General features: G+C 39.2%; 2 protein-coding genes across 3 annotated transcripts in view; one reads left to right on the forward strand and one right to left on the reverse strand.

The window, feature by feature from the left end:
* The window catches only part of Psa (puromycin-sensitive aminopeptidase), a 165,546-nt gene extending 162,226 nt beyond the window's left edge, over positions 1-3,320 (forward strand). For both annotated transcript variants that reach the window (XM_067135579.2, XM_067135580.2), the window contains exon 14: positions 2,802-3,320. In XM_067135579.2, coding sequence (XP_066991680.2) covers positions 2,802-3,014 — 213 coding nt within the window. In that variant the 3' untranslated portion in view covers positions 3,015-3,320. The remainder of the gene's footprint in view (positions 1-2,801) is intronic.
* Positions 1-22,397, reverse strand: part of LOC136857155 (ubiquitin-conjugating enzyme E2 W) — a 335,437-nt gene that overhangs the window by 102,332 nt on the left and 210,708 nt on the right. The gene's annotated exons all lie outside the window — the stretch shown is intronic.

Raw genomic sequence — 22,397 nt, forward strand, 5'->3', positions numbered from 1 at the left:
CTTGGATCAAACTTATGGAGGAAACTGACATGTCAAGGGATAGCCGAAAGGCTTGGAAGCTTCTCAAACGACTTAGCAACGATCCAACAAAGGGACCAGTCCATGCAAATGTTACGGCAAACCAAATCGCAAATCAGCTTGCCATCAATGGGAAAACAAATCACCCAATAAGGAAGATGGAACATAATATCCTAAAAAGCGAGGTAATGAAGTCCAGTAACCTATCCCGGCCATTTGAAATAACGGAATTACAGAAAGCGATTCAATGCGCCAAAAATGGAAAAGCGGCAGGATTAGATGATATCACAATAGAACAAATAAAACACTTCAGTTCAACCACACAGGCATGGCTTTTAAAATTCTTCAACAACTGCTTTACTTCCCTAAAAATTCCAAAAATATGGAGAAAATCCAAGGTGATCGCATTTCTGAAACCTGGAAAGGAACCTTCGAACCCTAAAAATTTCAGACCAATCTCCTTACTCTGCCACCTATACAAAATAATGGAAAGAATGCTGCTCAATCGCTTAATGGGAGTAGTAGACCAAGTCCTAATCCCTCAGCAATGTGGCTTCCGCCCAGGAAAGAGTTGCACAGCACAGGTTTTACATCTAACCCAGCATATCGAGGACGGGTTTGAAATGAAGAAGATTACTGGTGTGGCTTTTGTGGACCTCTCAGCCGCCTACGATACAGTAAATCACAGGATATTATTACACAAACTTTATAGAATGATTACAGACATCAAGGTAACCAAGATGATAGCTACTCTCCTGGAAAATCGTCGCTTTTTTGTCGAATTCCAAGGACGCCGAAGCAGATGGAGGAATCAAAGGAATGGACTACCTCAAGGCAGTGTACTGGCTCCTGTTCTTTTCAACATCTACACTAATGACCAGCCATTACCAGAAAATACTAAAAGCTTTATCTATGCCGATGACCTTGCACTTACTACTCAAACTGATACCTTTGATGAAGCAGAGATCTCTTTAACTGCTGCATTAGAAGAGCTAGGTAACTATTATGAGAAAAACCAACTCAAACCAAATCCAGCTAAGACTCAAATCTGTGCGTTCCATCTGCGGCATGCGCAGGCCTCTCAGAAACTCAAAGTACTATGGAAGGGGAACTTACTGGAACACTGCTTTACGCCAAAGTACCTGGGAGTTATGCTGGATCGCACATTAACATATAAGAAACATTGCCAAAACCTGAAACAAAAGATAGCTGCCAGAAACAACATTCTACGAAAGTTATCAGGAACAAGTTGGGGAACACAACCACAAACAATTAGAACATCAGCTCTAGCTCTATGCTATTCTGCAGGAGAATATGCCTCCCCAGTTTGGTACAGGTCAGCTCATACGAAGCAGGTCGACATAGCTTTAAACGAAAGCTGCAGGATCATCACTGGATGTTTGAAACCTACACCCATTGAGAAGGTCCAACTTTTAGCTGGTATTGCTCCCGGTGAGATTCGTAGGGAGGTAGCAGCTAACAAAGAAAGGCTCCAGGCATCTTCTTCAGAAGCACATCCTCTCTATGGATACCAACCAGCCATACAGAGGCTAAAATCTAGGAAAAGTTTTCTCCGCACATCAGTCAACCTTGAGGGGAAAGCAGAGAATGCTAGAGTCACAATGTGGAAAGAAAGAATCCACCACCTTTCCAACTGGATAGAGCCAAAGGAAAGTCTTCCATGTGGACACCAGGAGAAGTGGACAGTATGGAAAGCCCTTAACAGACTCCGTACAGAAGTCGGCAGAACCAAAGTAAACTTGCGGAAGTGGGGCTTCTCAAGTGATTCATCACTTTGTGATTGCGGAGAGCAGCAGACAATCCAACATCTATGTCAGTGTGTTTTATGTCCTTCAATGTGCACTATGAAAGACTTGATTGCAGCCTCCCCCAATGCTATTGACGTCGCCCAATACTGGGCAAGCATCATCTAGCTCTTGAATATTGTTGCTCTATCTGTGATTGTATAATAGACTTGTATATTTGTATAGTAGAAATGTAGATGTTGCTTTTTGTTAAATATCTATAAGTTGATACTTCTGACACGAATAAAGAAAGAAAGAAAGTGCCAATAAAGAAAATTTTAATATTTAGTGGAAATATTAAGAGAAAAAAAGTTGTAAACCTTACAAAATGTGAAGCAGTATGGAGATCTTCACAAAATATGAACGTTTTTATAAAATGTTATGGAATATTAACTATTTTTGTGTGCATTGCTGCCCAAACTCCACCATTTGTAAATATCCTACTTTCCAGAGTGCTAACAGCCATGGTTTAGAATATTTTTTTCATATTGTGCCTGTCTCTAGTGATGTAGTATGAGCCACATACACTAATAAGAACTTTGAGATACTTGTGTACTGCCTTCTGTACATAGAACCAGTTAAAATTGGGACAGATTTCACTGACAGTAGTTCAGGATTTTGTAATTTTGTTCCAACATTAATTGTTGGGTATGATATAGCTGAACATTATTAGCAATAATACAATCATTTGTAAAGAAAATAGGCAGTTTAAAAAATGTAATTGGCTTATATTTTGTTTCTTGCATTTTATATACCTGGTGCTTGTTGCATATGTAGTTTATATGTAGTTGATATTGCTGGTAGATGATAGGCCTACAAGACATGAAAATTAATGTTTTCAGATACTTGGTCACTAGTTACTTCTCCTTATTGTGTAAAATTTAAATTGCCAAATTTAAATTTTGTTTTTTGTTAACTTGAAGTGTGATGCTTCGGTGTTAAAAAATTTCTGTACTGTATGAATTTGTTTGCCGTTAGGGTGGCTTCCTCCTTGCACGACTCGTCAAGTTTACTACTGAGAATTTTGCCAGTGAGGACCGTGCTATAGAAGTGGAGAATTTCTTCAAGGATCATCCTACACCTGGTACAGAAAGAACTGTACAACAGAGCACCGAGACAATTCGTCTCAATGCTGCTTGGCTGGAACGTGATGGGAAGGACATTTCTAACTACCTCAGTGCTTTTGAATAGTGCAGACAAGTGTGCCAAAGTATATGCCAGAATCGTACAATTTATATACTTTTCTCGTCTGTATTGATAATTACTAGTATAAAGTGAGAATGAAGTAATATATTGCCTCCTGCACGAGCTGAATTCCAGTGAATGTTTTCTTTTTCTGTGGTTATCTAGAGCATATTATTTCATAAAACCTGCCTCATCCTGTATTATGTCTGAAATTTGTCTTACATCTATTTCTATTTATTTATTGAATGTTAAACCTCTCAAAATTGTTACTAAAAAGAAAACAAATAAATGAGTGAATGAACTTTACACTTATTCCTTTTTTTATTATTATAAAACCCCATCCCTCCCTGCAAGATTTTTAGTACATATTTCCTAAATTTTATTTTTCTCACACTTGCATTAAGAAATTGGGATACCCCTGGCTCCTAAGATTGTTTTGTGGATTCCAAAGCCCACCTGGCGGCCATGATCATTAAGGCGTCAAGTTTATATGGTATGACACCATGATTAGCCATTCAAGTCCCGTTGGTGGAAACAAATTTCACTGTCAGAATGTTGGCTGGCAGGGTATTAGGGTATTTTATATGGTATGACACCATGATTAGCCATTCAAGTCCCGTTGGTGGAAACAAATTTCACTGTCGGAATGTTGGCTGGCAGGGTATTAGGGTATTAGATCATTAGATTGCCTGCCAGAAGCCTGAATTCAACTCCAAGCCTCTCCACAGTGTTCACACAAAGTGAGGGCATACGCTGCTGTTGATGGTGAAGTTAAGCTTTTAGCAGACTCCTTGGTGTTATTCAACAGGAGTAGGCTATGTGCCGATATCAGGTTTCACCCTCTACTTACATCATCATCTCGCATCCAGGCGTGCAAGTTGCCCATAGGGGTCAAACAGAAAGACCTGCACTAAGCAAGCTGAACATGTTCTCAAATGTTCCCGGCAATAAAAAGCATGCAATATATAAATAAACAAATAAATAAATATATAAATGAATATTGATTCCCAGAATCTTTGCACAGAAAATCCAAGGTCATCAACCAATCCTTCTCCTTGCCTCCCTCTTGGCAGGACCGGAGATAAAGAAATAAGTAGCAGCGATCAATCTCTCAAACCAGCAATGCAAGTGTGGTGTGAAATGGGATGAAATAATAGTAGTTATGGTGCACGTTTGAAAGTTTTAAACTGTTTATTTTGCAGAAAAAAGTATGCATGAAGAGAGTTCAGGTAGAATCAAAATTAATTTGATAGTGAAAGGTTCAGAAATAAGAATAAACGAAAGACCAGTCCATACGTCAATTTTCATAACCCAAACTGCAGAAAATATCCCAAAGTTGAGAAAGAAGTGCTTGATGTAATGGAACTGAAAAATGATATCACTTTATCCCATAAAATGTTGCAAATGAAAGCAAAGGACACAAGAAACATGCATTACAAGTGTGCAATTGAAGGCGAGCATGGATTGGACTGTTCATTTCATGAGCAGACATGCACTTGGTGTTTGAAGATGAATTACATTGACTCGGTGTCTACCACATAATTACACATGCAAAGTAATGGAACTTTTACAGTTTTGTCATCAAACTTTAAGGATAAAATAATTTTCTTATCTCTCAAATTTTCCAGCACCATGGTCTAGCGGAAGGAAGCCTGCCTCTCATCTAGAGGCCCCAGGTTTGATTCCCAGCCAGGTTAAGGGATTTTTTTTTTGCTAGGGGCTTTACGTCGCACCGACACAGATAGGTCTTATGGCGACGATGGGATGGGAAAGGCCTAGGAGTTGGAAGGAAGCGGCCGTGGCCTTAGTTAAGGTACAGCCCCAGCATTAGCCTGGTGTGAAAATGGGAAACCACGGAAAACCATCTTCAGGGCTGCCGATAGTGGGTAAGGGATTTTACCAGGGTGTGAAGGCTGATTCAAGGTCCACTCAGCTTACATGAGAACAACTGAATACCTATCAGACGGTGAAATAATGGCCTAGGTCCAGAAAGCCAAAAGTAATGGCTTAGAGGATTCATTGCACTGATCCTGCGTTGCCTCATAATCTGCAGGTCTTCAGGCTGAGCAGCAGTCACTTGGTAGGCCAAGGACCACCAGGGCTGTAGCACCATGGGTTTTCATATTTGAAATGCAAACCAAACTCCAATGTTTCTGTGATAAGCCTCAAAGTACGATGATGCACATGAAGGAAGCATCCAGTGTATTTATACACACTACTGTACACTAGACGTTAGCAGTTATGGCAGATGTCAGAAAGCTTATACTTTTAAAAGGAAAACGTGATAAATTGCAATCTTGTTGCTGTCATTGTCATAGGAGTACATGAGGATGGATATCAGATGTTTTACAGCTACTAGACATCTCAGTTAAAAAATACTCAGACATCTCTGTCGATTTAGCAGGAAATGGATGGCAGGTAGTTTCTTCGATCTGACAAAAAGTGACATCATTAAGAAGCCCACAAAAGAACAAGTGTGCTTTTGGATTCTTTCACCATAAGCTTTGATTATGGAAGGAGAGAATTTTAAGACTGGTATATCTAATACAATGGAGGGCTCAGAGGATGACATCACATGGGATGATATGATAGATGCAAACGATGATGATTCTGCTGACAAAGTTGATGTGTCTCTACTGGTATGTTTTCTGATGAATGCTGCGCAGAGCAAAATACAAGTATGCTGATTTTTATTTACGCAATTATTGGGCTAATTTTGATGTTGTCGTTGTTGTTTAAAGGTGCCTAACATCGAGGTCATCGGCCCGGCTAATTTTGATACACTTATTTTGTTATATTTAACATTGCAGTATTGGGTAACATAACTTTTTTTTTTAAATTCCTATTTGTTCGGGGCATCGACCCATGTGGATCTTTTGCCCCTATTGTGTAACATAAAATATAGCAAATATTTTCCAGTCTGTCAAACAAACAAAAATTTCAATATAAATTATAACACTATAAACATACCTGTAAAAAAATATACGCTATTATACAAAGAACGACATTTCTATAAGAACATCCTCAGATTCTATCAAATCACTTAAATCATGTATATATATGTACAGTATTGTTTACATTGTGTAAACTTGTCAATGATAGGTGATACTATGAACAATTATTAACTCACTGGCACCGACTTAGGGAACCGTTCCGTATGCCGCCATACGGAACTGTTCCCGTACCAAGTTTTAAACATTTGTAGTTTTAGTTACTAGCAAGTGATGAGTCTTGTGCTGCATGTAGATTACTCCTTGAAGTTCAGTGAAATCTAAGTGGAATCCACCCTTCTAGGTTCACTGAATACTGTATAAAAAACAAAATGCTATCTGCTTGCGCTTGTTAGTAAATAAACATGGCTGATGATTATGTAGATATTGTAAAGTGGTTAGAAAGGGAATGATTTTTCTTCAGATGATGCTAATGATAATAGTGATGTTGATAGTGTTGGGGAAAATGATTCTAGTGATGACAACAGCATGGACGATGTAAATGAAGACCGAGATGGCAGGGCTGCTTTACGAGATGGATCTTCAACATGGAATTGGTCAAACATTTCCAATACACTGAAAACAATTCCATTCACTGGTGTTTCTGGTCTCAGTGCGTTGTTTCGAGAAGATTGGGCACAAATTTTTCTTTTATTAGATGTGTGTTCTGAATTTCTTGGAGGTGAGTTCTGGGAAATGACTGCGATAGAAACCAATGACTATGCTGCTTTCCAGGTGAATTATTTGATGAGAAAAAATCTGAAATGTGACAGTAAATGGTACCCTTCCATGGTTAATGAGATAAAAGCAGATTTTTTGCTGATGATTCTCATGAATCAGGTAGGAAAACCTAAACTTAAGTTTTACTAATCTAACAGAAAGGTTATAGAAACTAAAATATTTTCAGAAACTATGTCATTTGGACGATTCTCTCAAAGACATGATACTGTATAGGCTTTTGAGCTTATGCCGTGTCAAGAAAATAAGGTAAAATTCTTAACATTTCGCAGGGAACTGTGCCCTGCGTCTTCAGAAGAAATCTCGACTGTCCACGAGAAAGGCTTCTTAAACAATGACACTTTAAATTTGGAACATTATAATAGAAGTGGAAAATGGTACGTTCATTCGCCACCAGGTGGCCCCCCAGGACGTGGCAACAATAGCGTTCAAAGCGGAAGCTGGCCGAACCATCACAATCAGTCTATAGTCAGCATCAACTCAAGTCATAAGTGGCGCCTTTGATGTTATACTGGTAGTCAATTGAAGAACTAACAAAAATATCCTTCCGCATGTGAACATTTCCCCTCCTACACCACGCTCAGTCTCGGTTCTCGTCCTGAACGTGGCAGGTAATGTAAACAGCGTTTATAAACAGACATAACATCAAAGGGACCAGTTAGGACTTGAGTTGACTCCCAAGTATAAGCGGTTTACATAACGTGTTTGCGTAACACATGACATTGGCAGGTGTATGGCATAGCACAAGCCTGGAATGAAACATCGGGCAACGAGGAACGTACGAATTTGGAAAACACCGAGACAAAATAACAATAGTGAAGGGACCGGGAAGGGAACTACCGATGTAAATTCTTAATGGTTGATAGCCAGTGTCCCTGTTGAAATTGTTAGGATTTCTATGTATTTCCACAGCTTCCCGTATAATCCTGGACCTGTAGTGTAGTGTCTAGAGTGGGTAAGAGCTCGAGCATCTTGGAACATGACATCATGACCCGACGATAGAGCGTGCTCAGCTATGGCCGATTTGTCTGGTTTGTTGAGACGAATATTACATTCTTGTTCTTTGATACGGGTACCAATGGACCAGCATGTTTGGCCAATTTATACCTTACCGCAAGTACAGGGAATTTCGTATACCCCAGGATGTAAAAGTGGGGACAAACTGTCCTTGGTTTTACTCAGACTATGAGCAATTTTAGTGGCGGTGCCAAACATGGTTTTTATATTGTGTTTGGGGAGGACCTTGGCAATTCGATCTGTGGTGTTGTGAATGTAAGGCAAGTAGGCAGTTCCCTTCACTTCTTCCTTCTGTGAGCTTTGCTTGGTCATTTCTCTGGGATGTAGGGCTCTATGAATCTGCGAATCACTGTAACCCTTACCCTTGAACGTGACTTTGAGCGTGTTCATCTCCACCTGCATATGTGATGGCTCACAGATTCGTCTCGCCCTCTTGGCGAGTGTCGTGAGAATGCCTTATTTTTGTGCTGGATGGTGGTGAGGATCTGCTTAAAGATAACGATTTGTGTGGGTAGGATTACGATAGACGGTGTGTCCTAGGGAGCCGTCCGGTTTCTTTCTCACTAGAACATCCAAGAAAGGAAGGCATCCGTCCGACTCCATCTCCATAGTGAATTTTATTGGAGGATGTTGCTGATTTAGGTGGTTTAGGAATAGATGAAGTTTCTCAGGACCTTCTGTCCAGACCACAAATGCATCATCAACATACCTCCACCATATCATAGGCTTGATGGGCGCCAAAGCAATAGCCTCCTTCTCAAAATGCTCCATAAAGAAATTAGCCACTACGGTCGAAAGTGGACTTCCCATAGCCACTCCGTCCGACTGTTCTTAAAAGTTCCCACCCCACAAGAAATAGCTGGACGTCATGCAGTGGTAAAATAGCTTGGTAATGTCCTCAGGGAACAGGTGTTCAATGAGAGACATGATCGAGTCAATTGGCACTTTAGTGAACAAGGACTCCACATTGAAACTCGCCAAAAGTCTGGGGTAGGGCTCTTTATCAGGAATACCATTGCACGCAACATAGTTTCTGTTAGGCACGTAAGTGAGCGAATGATGTGGGTAGATTTGTCAGTGGGAGGAATTAGGACAAGAATTGTGTCCGTGTATTCACCATGTGAGGGTGCAGATGAGGATGAAGTTGACAAGTTTTATGAAGCATTGAGTGACATCGTGGTCAGGAACAGCAGCAAGGATAGAATAGTGCTAATGGGCGATTTCAATGCGAGAGTTGGGAATAGAACGGAAGGATATGAAAGGGTGATTGGTAAATGTGGGGAAGATATGGAAGCTAATGGGAATGGGAAGCGTTTGCTTGACTTCTGTGCTAGTATGGGTTTAGCTGTTACGAATACATTCTTCAAGCATAAGGCTATTCACCGCTACACATGGGAGGCTAGGGGTACCAGATCCATAATAGACTATATCTTAACAGACTTTGAATTCAGGAAATCTTTTAGGAATGTACGAGTTTTTCGGGGATTTTTCGATGATACAGACCATCTCAATTTACGCTTATCATATCAACAAGAACATCATAAGGACTTGTCTTTTACATTACACGATCTTTTTATAATTGAAGAAGAAAGGACTCATTTTACCATTTTAACATATAATTTATTTTAAACAACCTGTCAAATTGGTCAATTTTCATGTATGTATAACACCTTCTTATGTGATGTTTTAATAACTATATTTGTATATGACAGCTGAAGATGACCCTCGAGAGGTCGAAACCGGTACTGTGATTACTGTAACTAATAGTATATAAATAAATGTATTGATAAGGTGGAGGCTTCATTATTATTCTTATGTTGTAGCTCTGGTTTCAGCATGATGCTCCACCACGCTTTGGAATGACTGTGCATAACTGGTTAAATGAAGATTTTCCAGGGAATTGGATTGGTCGTGGGGGGTCCAATGTTCTGGCCTCCACGTTCCCCGGACCTTAATCCTCTAGATTTTTATTTGTGGGGACACTTAAAGGAACATGTTTATAGTACTCCACCCATGGATGTACAAGACCTAATAGCTCGGGTGCATGCTGCATCGGCAATGGTGGATGCAGGTGTGTTGCGTAGGGTCCGGCACAGTACGCTCCAGCGAGTGGCGAAGTGTTTGCAAATGCAAGGTGGTTGCTTTGAACATCTGCTGTAAAGTGAACGTTGCTCGTAAGTGTACGTACCGGCTCTGTGAAGATAAGACTGGACGTCACACATACACTATGGAATTATTGTGCGTAGCATAATGGGCAATCCAGTGTAGCCTACCTACTGTACTGTATTGTGTTTCCTTGTACCACATTGGATAGAGACGATGTTACTGTATCAACTATTGTGTTCTACGTATTGGCTTTATTTGTGCCATGGACGAAACAAAGTGGTCGTTTACGTCTGTAAGAAGTTCATGTTATGTTTGAATGTTTAAATAAAGGTAACTGTAACGGTAAGACAGAACATAGTGTATTGCATAGTGGAAGGTGTACATTGGATACAATTTGATATATTAACTGAAAAAAATTGGCACGAATGCAACTTGAACATCGGCGTGTCCACACAACCGGCATTTATGTTATTACCTCGTCTCGCTGAGCTAATGAGACAGCTCTGGCAGAGCGCCGAGTTCATGTGACCTGTGCTTGGCCATGCTGCATGACTTTACAGTGTTGCCAGAGCCTCGTTTCTTAACTTGCATTTCTATTAAACCTATTGGTGGGACTAGGTTTTGCAATATAAACTTATCTCGTGAATTTCAACGAGGAACCGCATGCCGACCTCCACGTGCGGCATTTTTTGTTCACCCTGTATAGGCAACGTGTGTACTGGACAAATATATATTTAAATAGTATGACAAGAAATACAGTACTTAATTACTAATGACCATACCACAGGTCAAGGTATACACAAGAATCTGTTCAGTCTTCACATCAGGAAGTGTACCCTGTGGAGAGTAATACTAATTCTCAAATGGAACATTTCAAAATCATTATAGTTGAGGAATGGTGGAAGATTATAATTTAGTGTTATTCTTTTACATGTGAACATAGTTGGAGTTTCTGAAATTTATCAGGAACTCTGATGCAGATGTTCAATTGATGGAAAGGAACAAATAAGAACAAATCTCATATATACAAAGATGGAAATACCGAAAGCAACACACAATAGGCCTTGGGAGAGTGGTAGATATCATAGTATTTCACTATTATTTTTCACTCTTGTTCCGATGTATTATCAGACCTTATGCTGGTAAGTGGTTTTTCCTTGCAATTGTGTAGTTTCCTCCTTAAGATTATCTAATACTTAAAGATTTCCATTTGTGCATGGAGTATCAAAGAGGGAAAGTATGTTATTCAAACATAGTTTAATATCAAGCCAATGGGCTCTTATGCAAGTGCTTGGGCAACTAAAACACACACAGCTAAATAATGTAAGAAAGTTATAATAAATGTGTGATGATAAGTTGGATATTGAGTACTGGTAGTGTATTTGGCCATTCTACATGTGTTGCCATATATGAAGTTATACTTGCATCTGCAGCATACCTTAAGCTGTACGTGTCCCCTGGCTGGTCTAAAATGACAATACTGCAATGAAATCGAATTGTCTGAATAGACCTCTCGGGCAAAGATTATGGAAAGGTAGAAGTAGAAATTAACAAAGAGGACAATTCCAGTAACCACAAGTTTGAAATATTAGACCATCACTACAAATCTATCAACTAAACATACAGGATATCAACAGGTCAAATGTGAATGCCTAGCCCAATCTTAGAAGGGACATTCGATTGATACTGTTGCACTTCAGGAAACTTATTTAGCAGATGACCTACAGTTGAAACTAGAAGGAAAAACCTGGGATTTAAACTAGCAGCTGCTCTTAAATCATCCGAAATATGAGTTAGCAATTATCGGGTGATAGCTTCAAGTTCCAATAATGTCTCCTCCATCACATTCATGACAATTGCGGCAATGTAACAACCAATATAAAATACCAATATAAATGGTCCGTTATTGGACATTATATCAATGTAACAACTGTCAATTTTTTACAAACCTCACAGTATCAACTGGCGAACTTCACTACTGCCAAACAAATGTTATTGTAAGGGACTTTAATAGCCATCATACCCTTTCAGGATGAAGAAATCAAAAATGGAGAAGAACTTTGCGGTTGGATGAAAACAGAAAATGTACTCATCTATGATGCTAAAGATAAAGCCACCTTCTACTCTGTACGATGGAACAAATCATATTACATGTGATCTCAAGTACATTACACAATCTTAGAACTTGTACCATCAAGTGAGATGCAAAGTAACTGAGAGATTTCCACCCAGCCAGCGTAGGCCTATAATTCTCCAGGTGGGAACGTATGTACCTATCGAGCAAGTTGACTGCATTGTTTGGGTTACGTAGCTGTGAGCTTGCATTTATGAGACGGTGGGTATGAACCCCAATGTCAGCAGCTCTGAAGATAGTTTTTCGTGGTTTCCCACTTTCACAGGCAAATGGAGGGGCTATACCTTAAGGTCACAATTGCTTCCTTCGCTGACCTATCCAATCATTGCAATTAAGACCTATCTATGTTGGTATGATGTAAAAAAAAAAAAAAAATGGAAGGAAAACCGGTATGTACCCTTCATTCAATCATATCCTAAACCAAGATGAAATTTTATGAAGGTAGATTGGGCTGAATTCTCCATACAAACCAACTCTGATATAAGATGGATCAGATATAAGATAGACAAAGCCAATGTACAATTACGGAAGATTCAATGGAAACCTAACCCCATGGCACTACAGCCCTGAAGGGCCTTGGCCTACCAAGCGACTGCTGCACAGCCCGAGGCCTGCAGATTACGAAGTGTTGCGTGGTCAGCACAACAAATTCTCTCGGCCATTATTCTTGGCTTTCTAGACCAGGGACGCTATCTCACTGTCAGATAGCTCCTCAATTCTAATCATGTTGGCTGAGCGGACCTCGAACAAGCCCTCAGATCTGGGTAAAATTCCCTGACCTAGCTGGGAATCAAACTCGGTGCCTCTGAGTAAGAGGCAGGCACGCTACTCCTACACCATGGGGCCAGCAATGGGATAATTAAAGGTGCCACCAAACATTGCATACCCAGAGGTTATTGCAGACAGTATGTTCCAGGCTGGAACAAAGACAGCGAGCGGTTTCTTCAAGATTTTGAACAATGTGCTGAAGCTGACAATGCCACTCACCTATTCCAATCGTATGAAACCAGGAAGAAAATGTGGTAAGAAACTGTAGAATCCTTAGACCATACCCACACAAGCAGAGAAGCAGGATCTCTGAAAAACTGGACACAATAAAACCATCAACAGACCACAACTTGGATAAAATTGAAAGAGAGTGCTACAGAAAAGAGCCTTAAAAGCCAAATCAAATCTTAGCTGTATATAAAGTAATGCTTAGCATCAAAATTCTCAAACTTTTCAGTCTCTTTCCAGCTGACCACAGAAGCTGCCCGGAGCATAAAACCAGGGAAAGCTGCAGGTATTGATGGAATTTACCCCAAGTTTCTTCTACATCACAGACCAGTTGCGATTGGATGGCTTAGGCATCTTTTTCTCAAACTTTATGAAGACTGGCAACTAACATACCACCATTTTTCAAGAAGACCAAAATAATTGCAATCCACAAACTCAATAAAGATTTGTCAGAAGAAGAAAAATTATTGCCCTATTGCCCTCTTCAGCATCACACTGAAGCTTCTAGAAAGACTAATCTATAACAGAACCTGTTACCACCAACAAGCATGTCCCACCAAAACAAACTGGCTTCAGACCTGGGAGGCAATGTTCTGAACAAGTTCTTGCCCTACGACCCAAAATGATTGTAGTAACATTCTGAAGAATAGATATTTGCAGGTCTTAGCAGAGTATTTACAGAGCAAAGTACATACGCTAAATGATGGGTTTCTACAAGGCTCTGTGTTAGCTTCTATTCTCTTCAGCTTACCTGAAACCAAAGGAAATTCATTTATGCCAATGACACTGCTTTGGTACGTCACGAATGAAGTTTCTCTGAAGCATAAGCAACACTTACTTCAGATGTGGAGAATCTGGATAGTTATTTCAAATGATCCTGTCTCCAGTTTAATCCTAAAGAAAAAAAAATAGCACCTATCTTCTACGTCCACAGTAAATAGACAGATTTTAAGCTAGTCGTCACATTCAGGGACACCTCTCAACTAGGTATGGGAAATGAGGGCACATGTTTCAAGAAGCCCTACAATTTCTCGATGTCTTGTTGATGAGGCATATCTTGTGAGACTCATCAGAATAGTATGTACACTTCCGATGTCATGCGGTACACTTGAGAGCGATAATGTGCTGTGATGTCTCGGTCAGTTAGACGAATCAGGAGGTAGTTTGGTCCTCCATTCACAGCAAATAGCATAGACGTTTGTGCAAGCAAGAAGAAAGATGGCAGGAGGTCTGATTTACCCCAGTCAACACACAAGGCAGACAGCACAAATCATCATTTCTTTGAGCCTGAGCCTTCAATTTACAGTGGACTCTGTTTGTAATTTACTGAATGTAGTCGTATGTTAGCATACATTTATGGCCACCAAGAGAAAGTCATCGGCCTGGTAGCACTCAACAAAAATCCTAGAAAATTAAGTGCAATATAATATTTATTCCGAATGTATTACGCCTAGTCCTGAAAGTAGAAATACATTGGACAGTATTTTTGCCACTGAAGAGCTACGAGTCACTGCAAGGCAGTAATTCATAATTAATTAATTAAATCCGAACACACACATTAGTTCTCATTTCTTTCTTTCTTTCTTCTTCTTCCTCAGACATCCACCTTTCATGATACTGTGCCTACAACCAAGGCCATACCATCATTCACCTTTTACTTCAACAACAATAACAGCGACAGTTTCAGCAACCAAGCAGATGTTACAAAACAACGAAGGATGTTCCCCCAACTCCTCAGCTAATTGTTTGAACTGCTAATTGTATTAACATAGGCACTTTACAAAATCATCAAGTTTGTACATGTTTTTACCCTCCATCGACAATTCAACTATGAATGTTTGAACATTGTAACATATGTTTTTTATTATCCACAGTAATAAATTAGAGCCGCACAGTCTTCCTCAATTTCAAGTTTTTATGCATCATCTTAAAGCTCTGTTCAACATCGTACAAAGGCACTGCAGTCATCTGTAACCTGGATCCTAGGATATTCTGTAAATATTAATGTGTTTTATGTCATTTAACCCATGTCAACCATTGTAAATATATTTAAAGGCAGATTTCATGTTGATTGTTGCTAAGAAGATCCTTTGATTTATCTATTTAATGTGAACTGATGATGATTCCAAGGGAATTGAAACCAGTTTTCACCTAATAAATGTTATGTATTATATATTGTGTTGAATGGTGGAACATCCCTCAATTAATACCCTATGATTTAATACTAAGCTGGACCAGGTAAATACATGAGGAATATGCTCATTTTTGCCCAATGTCTGTCCATAGCTCAAGCATCTGAAGCATGTGTATTTCATACAGGACACAATTTGGAACCGTACTCCCTCTTTTAACATTTGCAGTACCATTACAGGCAATACGGTTGCAGTCTTACAGCCACCCATATAATGCAGAAAAGAAATGGATAAGTATTTATGCTCAACAACCCATTGCACAGAGGAAAGTAAGAAAATAACATTAATATTTGAAAAATAAGCATGTCTTCCATAAAATAAAGAGAAAAGAGCATAACAAACAGGCTTACGGACCTAATACTTCGTCCACATGCTCTGGACTTCCTTAGTTCTTTGGATTTCCCACTGGACACAGTCCACCAGGTTACAAAAATAGTTCTCGTCCTGGGCGAGATTTTCCCGGACACTGAGAAGTTGATCCCACTACTAGTCTGCATTCCTTGATGGGTCGTCAATGTAGATGAAGAGCCTCCTTCATTTCAACACTGCCCATATGTTCCCAATGACGTTCAGGTTCATTGACTTCGAAGCCAATCTAAAACCACGATCGTAAGCCTCTTCCAAAACTATGCATGAACTACTTCTGATTGGTACGCTGGATGGTTATACTGCCAGAAAACAAATCCTTAATGATAACGTTCTAGGGAATGAGGGCATTCTCCAAAGTGTCAATATATTTATGAGTGGTTAACCGGCTGTGGATGCACTCAACATGCCAGTGTCGTCGGCAGACATTATCCAGCCCCTGCATAGCATGCTAAAGCATCCCAGCCTTTGATGCTGGTTCACATAATGTTATTCATATCTGATATCACGCTGATAAATGGACCCTACCAGTCAACTGAGATGCAAGTCTCGTTGGAGATGATGATGCTTCCCTATTCTATGTTCTCCCAACTGAGGACAGAAGCTTCACAGTCCACAGCATGCTCCTTTGTCAGGGCCTTAAATGACACCTCACATGATGTGCTACTACGCTGGAGTCCAGAGCTACACTAATACTTACCTGTGCAGCACAACAAATTTAGTACCTCAAGATTACATCACCCAATGATGTCATAATGAGGTCAGATTCTTGTTGCTACATACATTGGTCCTTCCTCTTTAAAATGAAGTATTGAACACTGCCGTCACATGTGTTATCTAGAAATTATGATTTTACAACTTTCACGTTTTTTTAATTCTTACCGGCCCATGTATGGTTCTGAAACTATATATTCTCTCAAAAAGTGATCTGATGCCAATAATAATAAAATAGTATGATTATATGTGAAACTGTATGTGAAAAAAAAATGAGCAATATATTCTGTTGTGGCAAGGTTCTTTGACCTCTGTGTTCAGGAGTGAGCATGCCACCATTGAGCGAACTCGATGCTCGGTCTAAAGCCATATATGTATTACTTGTGTCACTGTCTCTGTCTCAAACTAGATGTTACTTTGACTGCTTTCGATGAGATGTGATCTATGTAGCATTAGTTGTGACTATAGCCTTCATATGTTGGGCTGACTAGTTCAGAAGGTAGAGAGCTCAAGTGGTAGGTTCGATATTGAATAAGTCCAGCGGTATATGAAGGTGTTCAAATATGTTTGTCTCGTGTCAGTAGATTTACTGGCACTTAACAGAACTCATGCGGGACAAAATTTCAGCACCTTGGCGTCTCCAAACACTGTAAAAGTAGTTAGCAAGACGTTAAATCATTAATATTAGACCTTCATAATTTACATGCCAGTTATAATAATGACATACCTTAAATACATTAAACTGGGATGAATCTGTACAAAAATTGGAAATACTGAAATTTAAAAACATTCCCTTCACTGCAGTTAGAGCGCAATGTAAATTTGAAATTTTTGCTATTTAACTACGGTAATGTTACATCATTAATTTATATTTTGTTCAAAATTTTACCTATCATTAACACAGGACAGCCACAGTAATAGTACATAGCAAGAAAATTAGGAAGAATGCTGATACAGTAATATTAAGTCACAGTTTCTGCTGTTATTAAAGTGTTAAACATAAATTTACTGCTCCCGCAAAACCAGCGACGTTTGTTCAGACTATGTAGTCTATATAGACACCAATAGATTGTCTGTTTATTGTTTTATTTTCAGTGAGTGAGAGGTAATACCAAGGATCATTATTCTCTTTGGTGCAAGCTGATTTGTATTTATTGCTACTGGTATTGCTATATAGTTGTTTTCTTATTCATTGTGGATTACTTTACGTGTTTATGCTTGTGAAAAAATGAGACACGTTTAGAGAACATACTGAATGATATTCTTGATGAGTCTTCAGATGATGAAATCAATATATTCAAAGATTTTTTTACATTTTCTCTTCTCAATAAATTATAATAATTTCGAATCAAACTCCTGCACATGTGTTTTAAAGTTACTGTTACCAAAACTAAGACATGTCAGGTTCAAAGTCTAAACTTTCATTCACCGTTTTCAGTTCTTCTCTACCACAACACACATTCATTTGGTGACCATTAGAAGTTTACGTATTTTAACAAAAATACCCGTTGTTCACAGGTAATGGTGCATGTTTACTACAGTGAGTTTCTCTCATTGGTTGGCCGCCAGGTGCGCCCAGCTTATCTGCCTCCCATTGACCCATCACTTCCCGATACACAGCACAATGACAGCACGGGAATTTTCACACTTCAGGTCCATGTTTAGAACGTGTATTAAGTGTTGATCTGTCGCTCCAACTGTTCTCAAATTGTGAAGTGTTAGTTCGGAGTATACTTCTCACAATGCCTCCACATGTGTGCACGGTAAAGGAAAGGGTATTTATGTATTATAATTGTATAAAAAGAGAGTCTTGCAGGAAGTCGTTAGGCGATTTGTAACCCAATTTCCAGGTGTACGCCCTCCACATAGAGAGACCATGCGGAAACTCATAAACAAATTGAGAGGAACTGGTTCTTTACTTGATAAGAAGTGAAGTGTTAAAAAACGTGTACTTAATGAGGAAAAAGTAAATGAAATCACAGAAAGATTAGAACATAGTAGCTACAAAATCCCTAAGATGACTTCGATAAGAAGCTGAGGTTTTGAAGAGCTCAGCATGGCAGGCTACAAAAATGTTAAAATTCAAACACAGGGTAACTGTTCCTAAATTCTTTATTACTAATTTTCTTAATTCTTATGTTCTTAGTTTTAATTGTTATCTCATGTCATACACGGATAAAGTGAGCAAAGTGCTGTCCTTGTTGCTATGCCGCGGAGTGGGGATTAATGAATCAATGGGAGGCAGATAAACTGGGCGACTGCCAGCCAACCGATTAGAGAAACTCACTGTATAAGTGTCAAAAGTTAACTGTAGGTTGAAATCTGATCACTAATTTATTTTGCATGTAATAATGGAATCAGTCTATCAACAGGTGAATTCAATCCCTGTCTGTAGTTTTAAAAACTATGTAAAATACTGTATTTACAACAATGTAACAAATTTTATTAAGGCCTTAACAATTTGGAAAAATAGTACCACACACTTAATTCTAAGGATAGTGCTGTACAAAACATTTCAATTCTTCTTCTTCTTCTTCTTCTTCTTCTTCTTCTTCTTCTTCTTTTATGACCACATAGGATCACTTTAGTCAGTCCGTCGTTCAGGTCTCTTTGAAGGGATTGTTCGGGCTTTGCGGTCCTCCCAGTACTTCTTCAGACGCTCCGATCTTCGTGCCCTTTCCTCAGTTGAAAATGTGCGTGTTGTTGGTTTGTTTTGTGTAAGGGTAAAGCGGAGGTTTGTATTCTTGAGTTTTGTATTCAATTTTATCTTATTTTTGGTGTCTTCTGTTGTAAGGCCTATTTCCTTCAGATCCTCTCTTACTTCTCTGATCCATTTACATCCTGTTGTGGTATTTTTTGAGACGAGATTGTGTTGTACTAGTTGTTTCAGAAGTCTCGAGTCCTGCATCCTCATGATATGTCCAAAGAATCCCAGTCTCCTCTTACGCATAGTATCTGTAATGGGTTCTAGCTCTTTGTACACGACTTTGTTAGGTATTAACCGCCACTGTCCATCTTTCTGATATTTTTTGTTGATACAGGTTCTTCCAATCCTCCTTTCATTTCAATTATGAATGGTTCCTAAACAAATCTAAATTACAAGAGTTCCAAGAGGTAAAAAAAATAAACTGCCATCATTAAGAACGATTTACTCAATATCACAATCATTTATGACATTAAATATGTATATCATTTTGTTCGACCATACCGAAATGAAAATCCACAGCCTGTTTCCAGTCATTCGACCAGGTCAAGAATGGAATGAATGAAGCCCCCATCTAGCGATGAGGGTGGGAATTGTGCCGACTGCTGAAGCTTGTCACACTCCTCTGCGGCAATGATTAAAGAATGACAGATGTAATGAAATGATATTGGGGTGTTGCTGGAATGAAAGATGACAGGGAAAACCGGAGTACCCAGAGGAAAACCTGTCCCACCTCTGCTCTGTCCAGCACAAATCTCACATGGAGTGACCAGGATTTGAACCATGGAACACAGCGGTGAGAGGCCGGTGATCTGCCACTTGAGCCACGGAGGCTTGTTCGACCATACTATAATATGCTTATTACATGTGATATAATTGTATCATAATTCTTCACACCGTGGAAGCTTCACCTCTAAGATACAAAACCTTTACAGGGAGGATATTCTCAAAGCTACTAGGCAGTTCGACAACCTTCGGAAGAAAATGAGTAACTACCTGGATTGACTCGCCTTTCTGAAATGCTGCAGGGACAAACGCATTATACCAGCATGTGTGGGACTGAAATATCACACCAAGAACCGACGGACAGAACGTATTCTTCACAAAACCAGCATAAAACTCTTCAGAGAATGGATCAGTGACACCAGACAGACTCTGGACCACCTCAACAATAAATTATTTCACCTCCACCTGCAACTTGCCAGCACTTTGTCTCTCAATGACTGGACCACGTTAGACGGTATTAGCAACACACAATCCCAACATACACTGGAACTAGCCACTGCCAAACAAAACAAGAAATTCAACTGCCTCCTACAAAAACAGAAACCGAAACCACCTGTTCCACTGCAGAAGAATGTAATAGTTAACCTCACAGACAAGCCACTCAGTGAACCTACTACCTCGGTCTTGAAAAAAGTAGAAAACAACAGGAAAGAAAAACTGACCCACCCGAAAACAGCGATACTGCCATACATTAAAAATACAACAGACAGGATCGGCAAGATACTGGACAAATACGACATAAAAACCATCTATAAACCTTACCGGAAGCTAGCCCGTTATCTACCACCAGTAAAAGACACAATAGAATTACAGGCTCCTGGAGTATATCACATTGAATGTAGCTGTGGAGCTTGTTATGTTGGTGAAACAAAACGTCTGATCTCCACCCGCCTAAAAGAACATATCTGTCGCACCAAGAACCAAAACACAGATATTTCAGTGGTAGCCAAGCATTCCTACGAAACAAGGCACGGAATAGCATTTGACAAGACCAAGATCCTAGCAGATCCCTTGGAATCTGGAAAGGAAAATCCGCGAGGCTATCGAAATCAAGAAACATCTGAACAATATAAATTTAGAAGAAGGATATAAAATCAGTAATTCTTGGATGTCCATCATTCATAGTTTAAGACATACAGACCACATAAACACAAGGGCTGAAACCCCATTACATAACAGTGCGGTCAAGCCCGCACTACCTGGCTGTGACATATCTTCCAGAATATTCACGAGACAGCCAGGGCTTACGTCAGCCAGAAAGGCTAGAATATAAAAGGCCAAGGTCAGGGCCATTCTAGTAGTGTAAATTTCTGCCTGGGAGACTGATTACCTCGGACTGAGTAGGGGTATTTCAGTCGCTTTGACAAAGAATACTGCAATGTATTTGAAACGTCGGTAAACTGTACGTGATGTACAGACAACTACAACATGGTTCAACCTGGAAATTAAACTAAATAATCCTCTTCTTTATATAATTTGACAATATAATATTGCATAATATCTACTTGCTGTAATTAAATGTATATTATTTATTTATAGATTTTACATTTTATTTGAGGGGGCCCGAATTTTTATTTTAGCAGGTGGACCCGTATCACATTTCCTATGCCCCTGTCGGTGCTGGCACATAGCCTACTCCTGTCAAGAGCATGAAGGGGTCTACTTCAGGCTTAACTTTCTCATCTGACGGACGAATCACCAGCCACAATGTCATATGCTCTCACTCAATAATGAACACCGCAGAGAGGTTAGGAATTGAATCCAGGCTTTTGGCACACAATCTAGTGATTGGAAATATGCCACCATCTCCCTCATTCTGCTGGTGACATTTTTTCGAACAACAGGACTCAAACCAGCTAACCATGGTATCAGACCATATAGACTTTGTCACCACAATGATCATGGCCACCACACAGGCTGATAAAACCATTAAAGTTGTTTCATGAATATGAATATTTTCATTTCAGTGATGTACATCTTGTTACGAGTATTTCTGGTAAAGACTGATTTTAAATTTTTTTATCAAAGTACTTGTAGGTGGTATACATGCAGTATTGCACTAGGAATATCAAATAATGATTGAAAGAAGAAAGTACATACATACATACATACATACATACATACATACATACATACATACATACATACATACATACATACATACATACATACATACATACATACATACATATGTATTGTAAAAATTCAAAACTCAGACATTTAATTATGGTCGAACAAATACAGCTGACTGCATCTTGCCTATAATGATTATTAAGATGCTCATATGAAAATTATGAAACTTGCTTTGATCGTTTCATAAACATACCTGTCTCTTAATAAATACCATTATAGGCTTGTTGCATAATATACTATTACCAAGCCTTCTACCTCCACATTATCTAACCGTGATGTAGAGGAGCATGAGCGAAATGAAAACAAAGGAGCAGACCAGGAGTGGGACAAAGAGAGTGAAAAATTAAAAGTAAAGTTGTAACGATTGTAAAATTTCCTATCGAAAGAGGGTTGATAATTTATTGGTGCCATTGAAGATGATGCGTATGTGAGGACATTTTTGAGAAAATAAGTTGTTGGTAGTAATGTTTACTTTGTCTTTGTGGTAAATACACATGTACCTGAGGCAGAAAA

The sequence above is a fragment of the Anabrus simplex genome, chromosome 1 (assembly GCF_040414725.1).
Source record: "Anabrus simplex isolate iqAnaSimp1 chromosome 1, ASM4041472v1, whole genome shotgun sequence".
NCBI classification, from domain to species: Eukaryota; Metazoa; Arthropoda; class Insecta; order Orthoptera; family Tettigoniidae; genus Anabrus; species Anabrus simplex.